The 20,079-nt window shown below is 38.0% G+C and overlaps 1 protein-coding gene across 4 annotated transcripts in view; it reads left to right on the top strand.

Moving 5' to 3' along the window:
• Positions 1-20,079, top strand: part of LRBA (LPS responsive beige-like anchor protein) — a 783,746-nt gene that overhangs the window by 724,449 nt on the left and 39,218 nt on the right. For 3 of the 4 annotated variants that reach the window (XM_072621222.1, XM_072621221.1, XM_072621225.1), the window contains 3 exons: positions 9,208-9,297; positions 14,157-14,349; positions 19,809-19,871. In XM_072621222.1, the coding sequence (XP_072477323.1) occupies positions 9,208-9,297; positions 14,157-14,349; positions 19,809-19,871 (346 nt within the window). The remainder of the gene's footprint in view (positions 1-9,207; positions 9,298-14,156; positions 14,350-19,808; positions 19,872-20,079) is intronic. The other variant, XM_072621224.1, reaches the window with a different exon arrangement.

Here is a 20,079-nt window from a genome sequence, read left to right as displayed (position 1 = left end):
TGCATATGAAAGTAATGAAATTGCTATTATACAATAAGAAATCAATCAGTAACATTGATAAAGTGGCAGAAGCTGTGCTAGGAGCTGTGCTAAGTGTTTGGATACAAAAAGGGGCACAATCTCTTTTTGGATCTCTTTCAGGAGGTGGTTGGTGGATTCTTTCAGTATTTATTTTGCCCTCTGGTTCTAGAATATCAGGACAGTTTTCCTTGATAATTTCATGGAAGGTAGTGTCTAAGCTCCTTTTTTGATCATGGCTTTCAGGTAGTCCCATAATTTTTAAATTGTCTTTCCTGGATCTATTTTTCAGGTCATTTGTTTTTCCAATGAAATGTTTCACATTATCTTCTATTTTTTCAAACTTTTGGTTTTGTTTTTTAACTGCTTGGTTTATCTTGTAGTCATTCATTTCCCTGAACTCTCTTTCAAAGAACTATTTTGTTCAGTGAGCTTTTGAACCTTCTCCCCCATTTGGCTAATTCTGCTTCTTAAAGCCTCTTTCTCCTCATTGGCTTTTTGGACCTCTTTTTCCAATTGAGTTAGCCTCTTTTTAAAGGTGTTATTTTCCCCAGCATTTTTTTGGTTCTCCTTTAGCAAGCTGCTAACTAGATTTTCAAGCTCTTTCATTGCCTCAGCCCAGTGTAAGTTCACTTTGGAGGGCCTGGAGACAGAGGTCTTAACTTCCTGTGACAGTAAGCCTTGTTCTTCCTCATCTGAAAGGATGGGAGGAGACACCTGTTCACCAAGAAAGTAACCTTCTATGGTCTTATTTTTTTTCCCTTTTGGGGGCATTTTCCCAGCCAGTTACTTGACTTCTGAATTCTTTGTCAAGAGATTCAACTCTGCTGCTCAGTTCCTGTGGGCTCTGGATGGGGGCGGGGTCATCACTCAGGGCTGGGGTTTAGATTAGCTGCTCCCTACTGCCAGAGCCTTTAAGCTGAGCTGCCTGGACAATGGACCCAGGTTGCTTCCAAGCTGCTGTAACTTCCTGCGGTCTGCTGCCGCTGCCACTGCCTCTGCCGTTACCTGGGGCCATTGCTGGAGTAACCCCTTCCTCTCTCGCCCAGCTGGGAAAGCCCTCCCCCATTGACCTTTTGAAGCTTTCTTTGTCACTTGTGGGTTGAAGTATCTGGGACCCTCCCTGCTGGGGCTTCTGCCCTGGAGGCCTGTTCTGGTCCTATTCCTCCCTGTGCCACCTGGCCAGGGCTGGGCTCAGCTCTGCTCAGCGTCCTGTGAGATGCACCTTTCCTGTCAGCCTTCCAGGTTACCTTTGGCTGGAAACCTCTTTTGCTCTGTTTTTCTATGGCTTCTGCTGCTGTAGACTTTGTTGAGAGTCATTTTTTACAGGTATTTTGTGGGCTGTGGGGGAAGCGCTAGAGTATATGCATCTTTCTATTTGCTGTCTTGGCCCCACCCTCCAGGAAACTTCTGTCACCTTTCAAGAAGAAATTGTTTCGCTAAATTTCCTAGTCTGTTAATTCTATTGAAAACTTCTTTACCCTGTGACCATACCTTCTCCTGATACACACACACCCCACCCCACTCCCCAGAGAAAAACCTTTGCATCATCCTGCTGCTAATGTATTTACCATTCCGTAACTTTTCATTAACTTCCAGTTTCTCAAAGTAATGTTCTACACCTTCTGCCTTGGTTTCTTCTTCATAAATTCACTTAAGATCTTTTAGCCTGATGTGTGTTTTCACTTCTGTACTGAAACTATACTCTTAAAGGTCTCGTGCCCCATCTTCATTCTCACTGGCCTCTGCAGCATCTGACATTGTTGAACACCCTATATTTGAAACTCTTCCCTTGGTCTCCTCAGTATTTTCCCCTACTTCTTTTATTTCTCTGGGTCTTCTTCCTGTCTCCATCATTTAGCCTTAAATTGGTACATTCTCCTAACTTTGTGCTGTCTCTCTTCGGGAACTTATATACTTTCAGTGATAATAATAACTAACATTTATATATGTGCTTAACACTTTACAAATAATGTCTTTTTTGGTCCTCACAGCAACCCTGGGAGGCAGATGCTATTATTATCCTCATTTTACAAAAGAGTATACTGAGGCAAACAGAGGTTAAATGACTTTTCCAAGATCACACAGCTAGTAAGTAGCAGAGCCTGTATTTATACTCAGTCCTTACTCACTCCAGGCTACCTGATCCTCTATCCACTGTACCACTCTATGCAGATAATTTCTGTATTTTTCTAGGCCCTGATCTCTCTTCTCATTTCTAGTCCTATATCTCTGACTTCCTAATAGATATTTCCTCGTGCATGTCCTAGCATCATCTCAAATTTACCATATTTAAAACTGAACTCATCATCTTCCCCCTAAAACTAGCTCTCATGCCGTACTTACCCATCTTCATCAATGTATTATCATCCTCGTAGTCACTCAGGCTCAAAGACTAGTGTTGACTTTCCCCTTCTGTTATCTTCTATATCTGATTAGTTTCCATGTGCTATTAATGCTATCTTTACATTTATCCCTTTATTTCCAGTTCTACTGTTACCACCTGGCCCATTATAATAGTTCCCCTAGTGATCGCCAATTTCTCTCCACTCAAATCCATCCTATATACTAATCTTCTTAAAACACTGACTTTGTCATCATTTTGTTGTGCAAAATAATTTTAATTGCTTATAGGTAGGTATCCACAAAGTGTAGCAAATGGGGACCACTCTACCAAACCCAATGTCCAACATTTTTTGTTGGGAGAGAAGAAAGAAGTAAAGAAAGACTGCTGCTACATAGTAAATCCAAGAGACTGACAGAGAAAGAAGGCTCCAGTCACATTGTTTCTGCGTCTGACTAGATCATATCCATTCTTCATCATCAGGTCACATCTCCTCCACGAAGTTCTCCCTACCAACTATAGCATAGTATTGACCAGTTCTCAGATCAGCATGCATTCCAAGCTGTGTTGCTGACTTCTCTCCACAAGGCTTTCTCAACCGTGCCATAAAATATTCTTCATTCTGGACACTCTCTCCACCACTGCTCTACTTCTTATATTAGAAGTACCCTCTACTTCTGCCTCTCCTCTGACTATCTAGTTCTTCCTACAACTTCCATTCTAAAGAGCAAGCCCTAGTGAACCACATTTTAATTCCATTTCCTCCCTTTCCCCCCAACCCTGATCCCCAGGCTGTACTACTGACACTGAACTTTCCCTACCATGCTCCTGAGCCTGGTACCTTCCCCTTCCCCACTCTGCTTTTCAGCTCCTTTGTATGTGTTGTTTTCCCCTGTTAGAATGTAAAAGTCCTTCAGGGCAAGGACTGTCTTTCTGCTTGTATTTGTATCCTAGCCCCTTACTGCAGTGCTTGTCACATAGTGAGCACTGATTTGATGTAACCCAATTGATGTTGCCCTTACCTTATATTTGACATTTATCTATTATGATAAACATTTGGAGTGTATATGTTCTTTTTCTCCAGTTAAATTCTTGAGGGCAAGAAGAATGTCACTTTATACTTTATGCATAGTATTACCCCGGGTGGGTAACTTACTTCTGTGTATGTTGATTGATGCTTCAGAACCTCTACCTCTATCAATAATCATGCTCTTGCTCAAAAAATTTTTAATTTCTCCCCCTTGCAAATAGTAAATGTTTGCTGGGGGACAGAATCCCCCTACTTTTTTGCCATTTCCCTGTGTGGTTTATAATGCTAATATCACATAATCCCACAACTGGAAAAGACCTCAGAGGTCCTAATGTCCAAATCCCAACTGAACAAGAATCTCCTTTACCACACACTTGATAAGTGGTCAGTTAGCCAAGAATAATTGATTCTGTCTACACAACATCTCTCCTATGAGTCCCCTTCTTTCCACTCACTGTCTGTGCCCTGATTCAGTCCCTTGTTACTATCTTTAGGGATTCAGAGAAGCTAAACAAGTCTTGTCCTAATTCAGCTAGCCTGTTCCCTGTTCCTAAAGGATGGCATTTCCTTTCTCTCCTTCATGCCGGTGCACAGCTGGACTTCCTGTGTCTGGAGTGCACTCATTCCTCAACTCTGCCTCGTTAACTTCCCTCCAAGTGCTGCTCATGGGCCTCTCCTGTACAAATTCCTTGTTAATTCTCCTAATTGTTTTTGTTCTCTCCCTTTCTAATTTACTTTTACTTTGTATGTATATTGAATTTAGTGTAAATTCTGTGTAAATGTTGTATCTTCACATCAGACCTTCACATCAGGCCCTTCAAAGGGACTACTTAACTTCTGTCAATCAGTAGTCAGTAAACATTTGCTAATAACAACAATATTAATCATAGCATTTATATAGCTATTTAAGATTCCCAAAGTGCTATACATGTATATGTGTGTGTATATTATATATTCTCATACTTAAGCAATCACCTAGCACCCTTATTTCACACCTGATCAATTATAATAGTTTCCCTAGTGATTTCCTTGTCTCCAATTTCTCTGCATTTTAATCCATCCTCTATACTAATCTTCCTAAAATACTGGCTTTATCATCATTCTCTTATGTAAAAAAAAAACTTTCCTATGTTCCAGGAAATGTGCTGAGCACTGAGGGTACACAGATAGTTGAAGTCAAACTGTCAAGAAGCTTGCATCCAATGGGGAAGACAAAGTGCTAATAGCTGTGTACATATAGAATAGAGAGAGAAGCGATGGAAGATGATCTAAGGGGAGGCAGTAGTATTGAGAGAAACTGAGAAAGGCCTCCTGCAAAAAGGAGATTTGGATTGAGTCTTACAGGGAACCAGGAGAGATGTGAGGAGAGCATTCCAGACATGAGACACAGCCATTGGAAAGACGTGGAGTCAGGAAATAAAATGTCATGTGTGAGGGATAGCAAGAAGGTAAGAGGAGTTCATTGAACAGGAAGGGCTGCATTATGAAAAATAACTTTGGCAGTTGGAATAGAAAGAGACTTTCAGGCAAGGAAATTATGCAGAAGGCTATTGCAGTTGAGGTAAGCAAAATCTGTACTTGAGTCACAGCTAGAATGTGATAAGAAGAGATCATTCATACACACACACACATCTCAGAGATGTTATGAAGGTAGACATGACAAGTCTTGAAAACACGTTGGATTTGTAGCATGAGTGTTAAAGAGATATGCTGGGGATGACACCAAGGTTTCTAGCCTAGATATCTGAGGATGTTGTTGCTCTTCCCTAATAATAGGGAAGTTTTGAAGAGAAGAGGAAAAGTTAGGGGAAAGTTAATGAGTTCAGTTCTGGACATATTGAGTTTAAGGTAACTGCAGTTTGAGGTGTCAAAGGGGCAGCTAGTCATTCAAGACCAGAGCCAAGGAGAGAGGTTAGGTAGAGCTGGAAGTCATCTTACAAGGAGATGATAGTTGAATCCATGGGAGCTGTTCAGAATACTAGGCAAGATAATATAAAGGGAGAAGAGAAGACAACATGACTATATAGATATAGCCAAGACATAGTGCAATGTCTTATACATAGTAGGGATTTAATAAATGTTTGTTAAATCACTACATCACAATAGAGCATCTACCCCATAACATTAGAGCTTACCCATAACATTTTTATCAACATGTATTAAAACTACCCATCCCCCCCCAAAAAAATATCTGTTTCAGATCTACTGTTGTCTAGCTATGCCTCTCTGGTCTTACATTTGATTTGGGAAGTTGATTTTTTTAAACCTAAATGCAGTTCTTTACATTTATTCTTATTAAATTTCCTCTTCTTTGGTTTGATCCATCATTCTAACTTGTTGAGATTTTTTTATTCCTGACATTGTCATCCAAGATGTTATCTATCCTTCCCAGCTTTTTAATATAAATAGCACAGATATAAGCTCAGATCCTTGAAACAATTCCCTAGAAACTACCTTCCAAGTTTAAATCAAACAGTTGAAACTACTCTTTGGGTCTAGTCATTCAGGTAATTTTATTTATTTTTAAAATAGGGTGGGGTTTTTATGCCTTTTACCTTCACAACTGTGGGAGACAACACAACCATGTAAGAGAAGGAGTTCCCCAGCACTACTTCAGTTGATGTAGTCCCAGAAGATATTTAAAGATGTTAATGAAGTGTTAAATTGACTATAGAGGTATGGTGTATATGTCCTTTATGAGTCTTTGAGTCAAGAAGGGAACAACCTATTGGTTTGGGAAATGAATTAAACATACCTCTGAGGATTGTAAATAGTTTAGCTCTGAATTAATTTCAGAGTTTTAAAGTTGAAGACATTGTAAGCCAAGAGATGCCTGTGGAAAAACCCCTAGTGGGGACAGAGGTGATTTTTCCCTCATCTTCCACATCCCCCCATTTCAAGCATGTAGCTTTATGAAAGCAATTCTAGATCAACAGGAGACATTGCATCCAACAGAGAGTAGAGAGTCACACGCTGCAGACAGACAGAGATACAGAGAGAGAGTCACCCAAGGATGAAATCAGCCTCAGGGAATGAGCATAGAAGAGAGTGACATAGAGAGGAGCAGACCCTGGGAAGCTGAGCACCCTGCCCAGCAAATATCGTAACCAAGGAGAGTTTCATAAGGACTCCACAAAAGGAGAATTTACTTCTAGGCAATAAAATATCAAGACTTGTAAATTGCCTTTGCCATACAAGTGTTCTTCACATTATTTTACTACCATTTTGCTCTTGAGTTTGGCCCCAGTTTTACCCATGGGCACTGTTGATTTGTGGAAGAGTTTACCTCAGATTTATGGTGGGAATATTTTGTCATTACTGTTCTTACTATGTAATCATTGTAATTACCCTTGATGAAAGACAGTTATGTTTATTGTCTGATTGTGAAGAGGAAGCACACTAACAAGGCTCATGAACTCATGAATTAGGAGTGGAGGCCCACAGAGTCACTGCTGTAAACTAAGACAGAAACTGCTCTTGAGGGATACAGCCTGCAAGTTGGGAGAGTAACCACATAAAAAACAATATCAAAATGACCTTGCAGATAAAGGCACCAGTATCTGGGTAGACCAGGAAAATTTTTAGAATAAAGTGAATCTTGAAAGAAAATCAGGAATTGCCAGAAGCAAAGATGAAGTGAGTGCATTCTAGGTATGGAGCCCAGGCAGTGCAGAGTCACAGAGACAGGCACTGAGTAAGTGAATGAAAAAAACATTTCTTTAAGTTGCACTGTGTCTGGTACAAACGATTACAACTATCAAAACCAAGATAGATCCTGCTCTGAAGGAACTCATGCTCTAATTAGAGGAGACAACACATAAAGGAAAGTTTAGCTGTAGGCCAGATGGAATGGCCCAAAAATCTTAAAAGTTCACCAAAGGGGCAGATTACAAGACCCCCAGGGATTTTTGTCCAGAGTTAATAAGTACGTCAGATAAAATGCTAGGGAGTCTGTAAGGTGTAAAGGTAGGGCATATATGCCAGAAAGACTTTTCTTAAGAAGCAGTGGCAATACAGGGAACATATACCAAGAATGTAAACTACTTAAGGAAGAATTCTCTATTAGACAAGAACTGCTGAGAAAACTGGAAAGGAGATTGGCAGAAATTAGAATTAGACCAACATTTTACACTATATGTCATGAAAAACTCAGAACAGTTATGTGAGTGGAATATAAAAGGTTACCTCATAAGAAGTACCTTTTATAGCTATGATTAAGGGGGAAATTAGTAACCAAATAAGGGGTGGAAGTGATCACAAAAGATAAAATTAATTATTTCAATTATAATGCTGTTAAGATGAAAAAGGAAATGGAAGCTGGGGAGAATTCTTTATATGAAATAGCAAGTTATATAGGAATTAACACAAATGCATAAAAACGAAGAATAATTGCCCAATAGAAAACTGGTCAAAGGATATAAATAATTCTCAAGAGAACTGCAAACTATTAAGAACCACATGAAAGATTTCCCCTGAATCACTACTAATAGGAGAAATACAGATCAAAACAATTAGAATAGTTAATAATGTTAGAGGATTACCAGAAAGATAGGCATAGTAATGTGCTGGTAACTTCACTGTGGACTGGTCCAACCATTCCAGAAAAAAATGTAGAATGTCATTCTTTTTTTTTAAATGACTAAAATATTCATATCTTTTGACCCAGAATCCTTTTGCTAGCTGTATGCCTCCAGGGAGGTCAAAGACAAAAAGAAAGGTCCTATATATGTCAAAATATTCATAACAGCACTTTTGTGGGGGCAAAGTAGATGCCCATTGATTGGGATACTTGCATGTAATGGAATATTACTGTGCCATAAGAAATTATTCACATAAAAAATTCAGAGAAGCACTGAAAAACTTGTGTGAACTGATGCAAAGCGAGGTAAACAGATCTAGGAAAATATATACTTTGACTATGACAGTGTAAAAGAAAAGAATGACAACAAAAACATACCAGAATACTGTGTAATTATAGTGATCACCAAAGATTGGTCCTGGAGAAAAGAGTTGACAAGATATACATCCTTCTTTTCCTTGCTGCAGTGAGGATATGAACATACATACATGCATACATACTTACATACATACCTATATGTATGGAATTCTACATGCAACATCAAACACAGTTTAAGGGTTCAGTTTTCCCCTCTCCCTTCTTTTGTGTTTATTCTGTGTTAGAAGTGATGACTACTCTGGGTGTGGGAGGTGGGGAAATAAATTTGGAAATGAAGTTGATGCAGAAACAGAATATCAATTAAAAATAAGTTTTAAAGAAAAGTCAGCTGACAATATAAATAAAAAATTGTTGAACATGGTGTGGGAAGTTCCACAATGTGTATCAAAGATATAAAGATTTCTGTGTATGTAAAGATAATATGGGATCAAATTATCTCCACTGATGCTTTCTCCCATTTTTCAGATTTCAAATGGTACACAGAGTCAATGTTTTATCTTTAGTTATAAAATATTAGCTTTTAGTTGTCAGGCATATGCAAGAAAGCAACGTCGGTCAAGAAAACAGAGTTGAATGAAGCCAAGAAAGAATATTTCTGATTGTAATTGCTAGTTTCTGTTTAATGTCTCTGAGCACGATGAGCAGTTTTTGCATGGTAGTTCTCATGCAATAGCATCCGCAACATAAAGACCTCATTTTCGGTACCAGTGCCAGCACTTAGCTTTCAGTGAACACAGGAGGTCAGTTTTCAGTGTGAAACAAGCCAGAGTGTGAACTGACATTTTCAGGTGACAGTTACGGCTGTATTGCCTGTAATTAGCACCTCGTAACATGCAAACTTACTTGTGCCTTTTTCAGGCTGTTGAAGCTCAAATCCGAAGTTTTGGACAAACTCCTTCCCAGCTGCTTATAGAGCCACATCCTCCCAGAAGTTCTGCCATGCAGGTGGTAAGTAGCACTTTCTTCATTCCTCTGGACTTGTGCTCTCTTGATCCGTGCTTAAGTTCTTAGAGTAAAATTGCACTGTGCTTGGGATGGTCTGTCATATATGATTCAGGGTACAAGGAACTTGGTGATTTGACACGTTTGCCTGTCTTTTCTGCTGAGTATAGGAGTTGTTAATTTGTTCATCCACAAACAGTTATTGAAAAGATTCAACTTGATAAAAGTTCATTTTCCATTGCTATAATAAATTCATTTTGTTTCACTGTTCTGTTATTGTGCAGAACTGATAATCCCACAATTATTACCTCTTAGTTATGGTCCAGGTACTTTAAATTACCAAATGAAGTGACAATTTCTTGTTTTTCTCTACGTATTTCTACTTTTATTTGCTGATATGGTTGTTTTTCACATTCTCTTACCTTTTTAGTGGAAGAATTTGTAAATGCATTTTACTATGTCATTGCCATAAAAGCTCTCAGGTTACCTTGAAGCATAGTTCAAAAATAATGTGAGTCCCAAAGCAATTAGATAAAAAAGACACTACGCTTTCTTCATTTATTTTTCCATATCCTTTTGACCTCGACTCTCTGGAGAAAGTCCTTATATCTCATATAACTCCTGTCCCAGTCAGCTATTCCTAGTCAAAAATATAATGAAACTCTAGATTTGGAATATTATAGGGAAGGGCACATTATCCTGTATCACAGAGTTCAGTAATGGTAACATGCTTTGGTACCAAAAGATATTACATCCACCATCATTTATGGATGAATCCTCAAAAGGTTAAGTGACAGAACCTGAAATAATATGACCCATTTCCACCTCAGTAACATAGATTTCTCTCCCTTATCACCTGCCAATATTTCATTCATTCATCAAGCATTTATTAAGTGCATACTGTGTGCCAGGCATTTTAAGGATCGCTGCTTGAGATACTAAGAGAAAAAAGTGTTTGTTCTCAAAAGCTAATGGTCTGTTGAAGGAAAGCACGCATGCACAAAAAAGTACGTGCAAAATATATACAAAGTAGATACTTAATAATATATTATGACAGATTCCTGGCAATGGCATGAGAATCAAAAGAATGGGGAGATCAGGACAGACTTCTTACGGAGTATGGCAGTTGAGCTGGGCTTTGAAGGAAGACACGGGTCCTAAGAGGCTCAGTTGAGGAGGGAGCAAACAAGGACTGCTTAGAGGCATGGGGATGAATGGGGCCTGGAATGTGGCTTCTCATAAAGGGAGCCAGATTGTGAAGGGCTTCAAATAATAGCAGGGTTTATATTTTTCCTAGATATCAGAGGGTCCCATTAGAGCTTCTTGAACAGGACATTGGTGTAGTCAAACTCAGGCTTCAGGAATAACAGTGGGCATTTGGATAATGGATAGATAGGGGAAAGTCTGGAGGTAGGGATACCAACTACTTCCTTCCCATTTTATAGTCAGCCATATCCTCTGATTGTCCCAGAGCTGACCCAATATTCTCACAAAATCTTTGGCCTTATCACGATTGCCTCTAGTTTTCTCACACCACTATCTTGCCAGGGAGCAATCAGTCAACAAGCGTTTATAGTCTCTACTATACACATACACATACAATATACATATACACACATACAATGTACAGACTTCATAATAGATACATAGACACATAGAAACATCTACATACTCACACAGACGTCAGTTAAGAAGATGCAGAAGGTGGTACTTGAACTACCTGTTGAAGGAAATGAAAAATTTTATGAGGTAAAGATGAAGAGGGAACACATTGGAGACATGGGGAATGGCCACTACAAAAGCATGGAGAGGGCAGACAGAGAGAGAACCATAGATTTCAGGAATAGGAGTGGTGTGTAATGAAACTGGAAAGATAGGTTGGAGTGGTGAAGGACTATAAGAGTTAAAGAGTAGAAGTTTGTATTTTATTCTAGAAGCTGTGGGGAGCTACTGAAGTTTAGCATAGTAGTGACATGTTCAGATTCTTGCTTAAGGAGAATGTCTTTGGAAGCTCTGTTGGATGGATTGGAGAGGGGAGAACTTGAAGCAGAGATACCAGTTTGAAGGATAACAACATTTCATTATTAAATTATATTATAATAATAACATAGCATATCATTATTATAATACATAATAATTTGGGGCAAGATGGTATATCCTTAATCTGTGGCCACTAGGCTATGTGAGTATAGAGAGGGGGATGGATGTGAGAAATTTTGTGAAGGAAATAGAAAGACTTGGCACCTGATTGAATATGTGGGAGTGAGGAAGAGTAAGGAAGAAAGGCTACCTCTAAAGTTGTGAATATTAACAAGAAAGAATGACTCTCTCAATAGGAATAGGGATAGGGAAGTTTGGAAAAGGGCTAGAATTCTTTATTGTACAGAGAAGGAAACTGAGGAGGCCCACATAGGTTAAGTGCTTTGTCCAAAGTCACAGCTGTTATCTGTTCAAGCTGGAATTCAAGCCTTGATCCCTAGGTTGCTAAGACAGTGCCTGTTCTGTAATTCCACATTGTCTGTCCTGCAGAGATCTGTCTCCATGATGAGATGACAAGGTTTATCCCTGGAAATTTCATTCTGCCAGTTGTCCCACTAATCTAAGTAGTGCAATAGCAATATTGCAATATATAAAATGCCTTACATTTTGAGCAGGATGGTATATGCAAGAGCATTTACTGCTGAGGCCACATGCAGGAGTGTGCATTGAGGGGTAAAGGGCAGCTCATGATTAAGGTCAAGAGGGTAGTTCTAGAGTTCCCTCAGGAAATGACTTGTTCCTACTGGACAGCCAATAGCTGGCATGCCAAAGATAGGCAACAGTGTAAACAATATGTTCCTTCCACTTCCAGGAGATTGAAGCTTGTTTGTTTGTTTTAAGCACAAATATTGGAATTAGTTTAAAACATGATATTTTCTGGTGCACTCCATCAAGCTACGTAAACATGTATGAGCTTCCTTCCAATGAGATGTTTTGTGCATGATTTGTATTATGCTCCAATTTTCTCATTAGTAGCATATGCAAATATTTTGAAAGTATCTGACTTAGGGAATCTCACAGACCAGTGCATAGGCCATGTTGTTTACTGTTGATTATTTCTTATCTGTGGTTGATAATGCAGTTTCACAAAATTAATTAAAACAATTCTGGAATGCTTTTTTTCCATGATGTTAAGAAATAAGAATTTCCATAGTAGTAAGTGGAGTTTTTAAAAGCAGAAGTGTGTTTTCATTTTATTTACCGAAGTTCAAATTAGGGTCCTCTGCCTCTGCCATGAATTTAACAGAAATTAAAGTTGCTCCGTGCTGTGTTAAGTGCCTAAGCCATAATATACACCAGGTGTAGTAATTAGCAGCCACACGAAGGCTGCCTATTTGTCTGGGTCTGCTGCTGTTGCTGTATCCCCCTGTGTTTTCACACCATCAGATAGTTGGATTTAATTGAGGCCACATCAGATGAGGCATTACTGACACCTTTAATTGAATGAGCATCCAGGGAGGATTAACTCATAATATTGATTGGCTTTTAGCCACTTGCTCAGAAGGGTGTCTGGGTAGCTTATTAGTTGCCTTTATTTACACCTTTATGCAAAGAGTGCAAATAGGAATTCTTAGTGCAATATGTTTTTCTAAGTACTCTTAATAACTTTTTTAAAAGGACTGATAATAAAAATGCAAATGCATTTAATTTTTATTAGCAGTTCTGAATAAATATATATTAAATGTGTGCATTTACACGTTCATATATACCTGGTGCACTGAAATATGGTGGTAGAAAGGCAGCCAAGAGAACTTCATCAGGCTCTTTCCATTCTTAACAATTCTGATCAGATATGGAAGGAGAGAGTGGCTGAAAGTGTACTGAAAAGGTACAGCCAACGATTGCCAAACAAAGCTGTCCAGTTTGTACACTGTTTTATGCTGTGTCCCGGATTCTGACATACAAGTTGTAAGAATTTTCCAAATCCTTAGCAAATATGAAGATTTATAGTGATAGAAGCTATGAGAATAGTCAGTATTGAGTTACCAACTTCAGTTACTATCAGGTGTTCAAAGGAGAGCTTAAAAATGCCAGGGACTTTGTTTTGTCATAGGGGGTTGGGGGAGGTGTCATGTAGGTATTTCTCTTTACAGGTAACTGCTACAAGAAGAAAATGTATTTGCATTACAATAGGATGTTCTTTATGACTGGGCATACTACACATGTACATATGTTGTCTTTACTAGTGCATTTAATTATACTTTGCTTTGAAACAGGTTTATAATTAAGTTATTTCTTTACCTGTAATAATGTCTGTATGCCATCTAAATGTACTGTATGTAAATATATATATATTTCTTTTTCCTTTTTATTCAACTTGTCAAAATCTTCATGCCAATTCAGCACAACCTTTGGTGGTCTCTGGGAATTTACTTGACTCTTGCCTATTCCACATTTTCTTCAATAAACTACCTCAGTAGAGACAAAAGATGACCCTTTGGCAAGTAACAGGCAATTGGAAACTGTTTAATAAAAAAAAAAACCTAAATAATCTGTCTCTCTAGAATATGAACTCGAAAGCTTTCTAACATTTGGGGGGGGGGGCATGTTTTGTTTTGTCTGATCCAATAGCATGGATGAAGTTTCCCACTATTAAATCCATTATTCCAAACAGAAAATTTCAAAGATCATAATATATTTTAAAAAATAAAACCAAATTCCTGTTTCCTCTAGCCTCTCTGATACTTTCACTTGCAGCTGCTAGTGGTGCTTGCTTGTTTTAATCTATTCTTCCCCTATTTCTCCTATACCCTCTCCCTTTTTCTTGTTCTCCCCTTGTCTCTTCTTTCCTATGTATTTGGGGTCTTGTTATGTCCACTCAACAGTATCTCCTCCTGCAGAGTCCATTGATGTTCACAGACCAAGCTCAGCAGGATGTTATCATGGTCCTAAAGTTCCCATCCAACTCCCCTGTCACTCATGTAGCAGCCAACACCCAGCCTGGCTTGGCAACTCCTGCTGTGATCACAGTCACTGCTAACAGGCTATTTGCTGTGAACAAGTGGCACAACCTTCCTGGTGAGTAAAGAAATATCATCTTAAGCTGGAGCAAACATTATAAGCCATGTTAAGAAATTATAACTACTTCAAATATTTCTTTTCCTTTCACAAAAGTTTAAGCTTTCAGTTTGCAAACATTACTTGGACACGTTGGTCTCCACTTGAAGAATTCCATCAAAGGTCTACAATAAAATTGCTGTTTAACTACAAACTGTTTCTTGGCATCTGTTTTCCCATATAGTACATGTATACATCATTCATATGCTTATATGTGTATAGAGACATAGAGTACATATATATCTACATACATATACATGGTATACGAATAAAAAAATCACATTGATTCAACAAGCATTTATTGAGTGTGTTTTATGTATATAGCAGTACACTAAATGCTCTAGGGTGAAATAAATTTAAGAGATAATCTCTGACCTCAAGGAGTTTGTAAGTCTGCATGAGGCCAGAGTTGTAGATTAAGAATCAACTTTGATTTGAGTAAAACAAACTAAAACAAAACCCCTCCCTTTCTATACTCGTACTCCAGAAAGCTTGCTCATAAATGTATGCCATCATTCGAGGTGAGGGGATGAAAGAATGTAGTAAGGAAAGAGGAAGGGGAACTAGATTAGAGATTTTGAATGGATCAGCCTAGACGCTGGGAAAAGCAAGGTATGGGGTCAGTAATGTCATCTCCAGAATGTTTTACCTTGATTACATTTAGCACTTAGGTAGGAGAGACATCTAGAATATTATATGCTCCAAACAAGATTCTGTGCTGTTGTTAAATGTAGGATGATCCCTATGACTTAAGGGATATACCATTATAATATTTGTCCAGATAGTTTGTTTCTTTTATTTAAATAAAGAAAAGGAAAAGGGAATTTAAATTTTCCTTGAAACTGTTTGTCCTTCATTAAGCTTTTATTTTAGACAACAAGCTGTGCAGATGCATTTGAATGGTCTCTTTAAATTGTGGAAAGATCTGCAAAGCTTGGCAGTGTCATGCATAAAGCACTTCTTGTTAGAGTAACTAAAGTGACTGGAAAGATATAAAGTCTCTGGGACCATGGCTTTACATCAAACTAAGTGCAGGAGCTTTTAGAATTGAATAGAACTGAATTGACATTAGAATAAAAACAAACAAATAGGGACCTAAGTATATACTCAATTAAAGGGCCAAACACTACCGACCCACTGCTCAACTCCATAGTAAATAGAATCTATTTATAGCAAACCAGCTATTTGAATATGAAGCAAAAGTCTTCTAAGCAACTACTTGTGTTTCCCAGAATCATCTTTGACATCAAATCAGAGCCATAAGTAAAGTAGCCATATAGTAGCCATAATGGTAAAAATATACCAACATGCTCATAAATCTGAGTCAGTAGTATATTTTTTTTCTTAATTAGGTGATAGCCCTAAAAATTAAAACCAAAATTAGTAAGTTTCCTTAACTTTCCTAACCTGGTCTTTCATTTCCTACCTGTAAAAATAACGATGTTGTTTACAAATATGACATATACCATCACTAGGCATAGAAATGAGTATTTCATAAGTTTCAAGTTAAGATTACCCTTCAACTCAGTTTCCTAAAGGCCCTGATATCACCAGAGATGAGTTAGTTGGAGGGCAGGGGAAGGTGGGAGTGTGTGTGAGGGGGTAGAGTTTAGCTCTGTTAGTGAAATCCTTGAATGCAAGTGATAGAAAAGACTGTCTGTCCACAATAAAATTCCTCAGTAGAGCAGGAGTGAAGGCTTTGTTGCCAGCTTCCTTACCTGTCCTATGGGGAATTGTGAAAAACTGCAATGGGAACCTGAGGTATGGTAATAACAACCAACTGAAGATGAAATAACAACAATAACTTGTATTTATGATACGGCACCAAAGAGTCTGTAAAACAGCACTGAGAGACAACAAGGCTATACTTTTCAAAATGGCTTAGAAAATTGTAAGCTTTAATGTGGGAAATTACATGGTTTTATTAGGAAATATCAATTTAGTACAAGTGGAACACTACAAGTTGAGGTAAGTGATAGAGAGGTTGGGCCTCAGAGTCAGGAAGATCAAGGTGGTCTTCCTGTGTCACATACTGATTGTGCAGCCCGAGGCAAAGTGCTTCACTTCTAGACAACACTCAGATAATAATTTGGAGAGCAGACACTGACCTGTGTGGGTGCCAGAAGTTTCCCACAAGATATTTTTTGTACCAATGAAATTACAGGTCCAATTAAAAAAATTATTAAGGCAAGTACCTACTCCCAGGCTTCATATGAGTTTTTCTTTCATAATTAATTATATGCATATATAATATTTATATATTATATTTTGGTTATATTTTGTAATAGAATTTAATATATTTTACAGATATCTGTATTTGAGTTACCTATACTACATTCAGAAAGTTCTGACAGATGCAAAAGTACTATCTAAATACTTATTCTCTGAGTCTTTCTAGTGTTTAGGAAAAGATTTTGAGGGTATACATCTAGCTAGTTTATATTTTATAATGATGCCACAGGTCATAAGAAACCCATGGCAAACTCTAGGTATATAATAACGTTACATTAGTAAGTGACTTGGTAGATTATTGTTCTGGAATTTTAAACTATAATTTTCATATTTTTATGCCTGTGCACATATTAGTATGTACGTATATTAATGCCTGTACATATATAATTCTAGTGTGTATATGCTTAACCTTAGTCAAAAGTTAATAAACATTTATTAAGTATCTACTATGGACCAAGCACTCTGCTAAGTGCAGGTGTTATAAGTATGAAAAGAGAAAGATGGTTCCTGCCCTCAACGAGCTTACCATCTCATGAGGGAAGACAAAACACGAAGGGGAAGCTGAAAAGGGAGGAGAAGGTGCCCAGAGAACGTCCCTGTGGTGAAGTCAGAGAAGTCCCCAAGGAGTGAAGTCAGGTGAGGTTTGAGCTGAGCTCTCTCCTGAAATGGAGATTTGGAGTTCATGCCCCCAGTTCCTTTGAAGAACAGTGATGAGGGGAGTATCAAGGCTGATGAGATCTTGCAGGGTAATGAAGTTTGGAGAAGTCAGTCAGAGAAGTCCCAGAATTCAGGTAAGAGATGAGGAAATGTGACCAGATCTACTTATAATTATATTTAAATAGATCTTATCATCTCTGTTTACCTTCACTTGGTTACTGGGATGTTACAATACAGAAAGGCTCAGAAACTTTCCCTTCAGGAAACATCGCTCACACCATACACTTTTAGTCTTACCAAGTTTAGAGTAACTATTGCGGTTGTGCAGCCATAATGTCTGCAAGTAACTAGGGCTGCTCCTTACTTTGAGTAGAATATTCAAGATCTATACGAATTCCCTTTTACTGTTACTAAAACTCAGGCATTAACTATATCTTGCCTTCTTGTACTGACACCTTGGCTCTAGTATGTCTGTGATGGAGATTCTCAGGATCCGTGAAGATATATTTCAGGTAGTATTAGAATGAACTAAGTATTATGAGAAGTGAACAGGATGCTCTCAGAAAAACCTGGGAAGACTTACATGAGCTGATGCAAAGTGAAATGTACCATGTACAAAGTATCTGCAATATTGTAAGACTGTCAGAAGTGAGTGACTTAGCTGCCCTCAGCAATACAGCGATCTATGACAACTCTGAAGGACTTATGATGAAAGATGTTATCCATTCCTAAAGAAGGAACTGATGGTGTCTGAATACCGATTCAGGCATACTCTTTTTAATTTTCTTTTTCTTGAGTTTCTTTCATCTATATTTTCTTTCACAACATGACTAATATGGAAATGTTTTGCACGACTACATATGTATAACCTATATTAAATTCTTTGCTTTCTCAATGTGGAGGGAGCAGAGGTGGAGAGAAAGGAAGGGAGAGAATTCGAACTCACAGCTTTAAAAACAAATGTTAAATATTGCTTTTACATGTAACTGGGAAAAATAAAATACTAAAGTTTTTAAAAAAGAAAACATCTGTGAAGAGTTTGTCACCACTGTCAACTCCTATTATGGTCACATAGTGCTTCATAACCAGAAATTTCATATTGCCCAAACACTCAAGGGCTCACAAAAGGAAAAAGGAATTGGGAATGGTAGCTGAATGGGAAGAAGTTACTTACAGAAATCATGGGTGCATAGCAATAATTGTTAGGTATTTTAACTTGATAAAAATTCAGATATACTATATGCAGTTCCCCAAAGTGACAGGACCCTTTAATTGAAATGTTAGATGGAATCATATAAGGCAGCATGATGCAGTAGATAAAAGATAATTATCAAATTTTGAGTTTGAGTCCCTTTTCTGGCATGTATTAACTATGTGGTCACATAGTTAATCACTTAAGCTCTCAGCGTCCCAGGCAACTCTCCATGATTATAAGTTTCAGGGCAGATACAAAGCTGCATTGGTAGCAAGAAGGTTTCCTCATTGGAGAATTCCCTACACCAGCAAAACCAGTTACAACCAAGCAAGCAAAAATATAATGGTACCACTTACAAAATCATCTCCATTTTCTAGTTGTGATAAATGAGGCTCAGAGAAGGGAAAGTGGCCTGCTGAATGTTATGTAGTTTGTTACTTACTAAACTGAGTCTGGAACCCGGATCTCTCCATCTGCTGACTTTCCGTCCACTCCACCCTTAAGTCCCTCACTATTTATAGGGAAAGGCTGTGTATACCAAGTTCTTTTAAATTGCAGAGCTAGCAGTATACCTGTATTACTCAGAATAGTTTTGAGAAGGGAGCAAATTGCCTATAGTATATATTGATTCCGTTTACTCTTCTACTTCTGAGTATTTTTAAATTGAAGCAAAAATAGCAAAATGTTAATAAAATTTTAAAGCACATATATATGTATATGTATATGTACATACACACACACACATACACACCAATTTGATTATTAGAAATGTAACAGCCAAATGCATTTAACAAAAACATTTATTTGCAAAATGGTTTTCTTTGTTTTTATTCAGACTTTCAATTGATTGATTTTAAGTGATGGATGAAACATTAAATGTTCCCTGACTTGAAGCTTTCCCTTTCTCCATCATAAATTGACATTTTTGTGGGTCCTTTGTACTACAGCATTCAAAGATGCCTTTTTAGGAAATAACAAAAAAATAGTATTTGCTCCAGTCAGCAGATGGCTGTCACATTTTGTTTTCAGTGCTCTTTACCACTTAATTTTGTTTTGTTGCAGCATCAGAGGTTGCCAGTCAAGCATCTGCTATAGCTTATGGCCCAGGACTGGAGCCACTGGTGATGGCACCCGTTCAGAACAGCACTGATCTAAAATAAATGTTTAATAAACTGTCCATGAAAGCACCTGGACTTTTTTCTTTAAATGTGACAAAACTGTAAGAGATTTGGAGTGTTAGAAACCAATTGCACATGGGATTTGACTTAAGGATTTTTACACGGTTTAAAATATGAAAAGTAATGCAAATTTTTTTTTAATCTTTTGTGAATTCCAGCTCATCAAGGTGCTGTACAGGACCAGCCATACCAGCTGCCAGTGGAAATCGATCCTCTCATAGGTCTGTCACTTCGTTCTCTCTTTGCGATTCATTAAGCTCTGTATGGTGGCCCTGAAGTGTAGATTACGGTTGTTTTTCACTTGCTGGTTGCTGGGAATGGAATTTTCCTGATAAACCATTTGCATGCAAATTGGAATGCAATGAGCTGTGGCTATGCTGGTATTTCATCAACTCCCCCTCGTTGGTTTGCCTAATTTGAACAGGCCTA

This window comes from Notamacropus eugenii, chromosome 6, assembly GCF_028372415.1.
Source record: "Notamacropus eugenii isolate mMacEug1 chromosome 6, mMacEug1.pri_v2, whole genome shotgun sequence".
In the NCBI taxonomy this organism is placed as follows: Eukaryota; Metazoa; Chordata; class Mammalia; order Diprotodontia; family Macropodidae; genus Notamacropus; species Notamacropus eugenii.
Note: the sequence above shows the minus strand (reverse complement) of the source record. Positions and strands in the feature narration are given on the sequence as shown.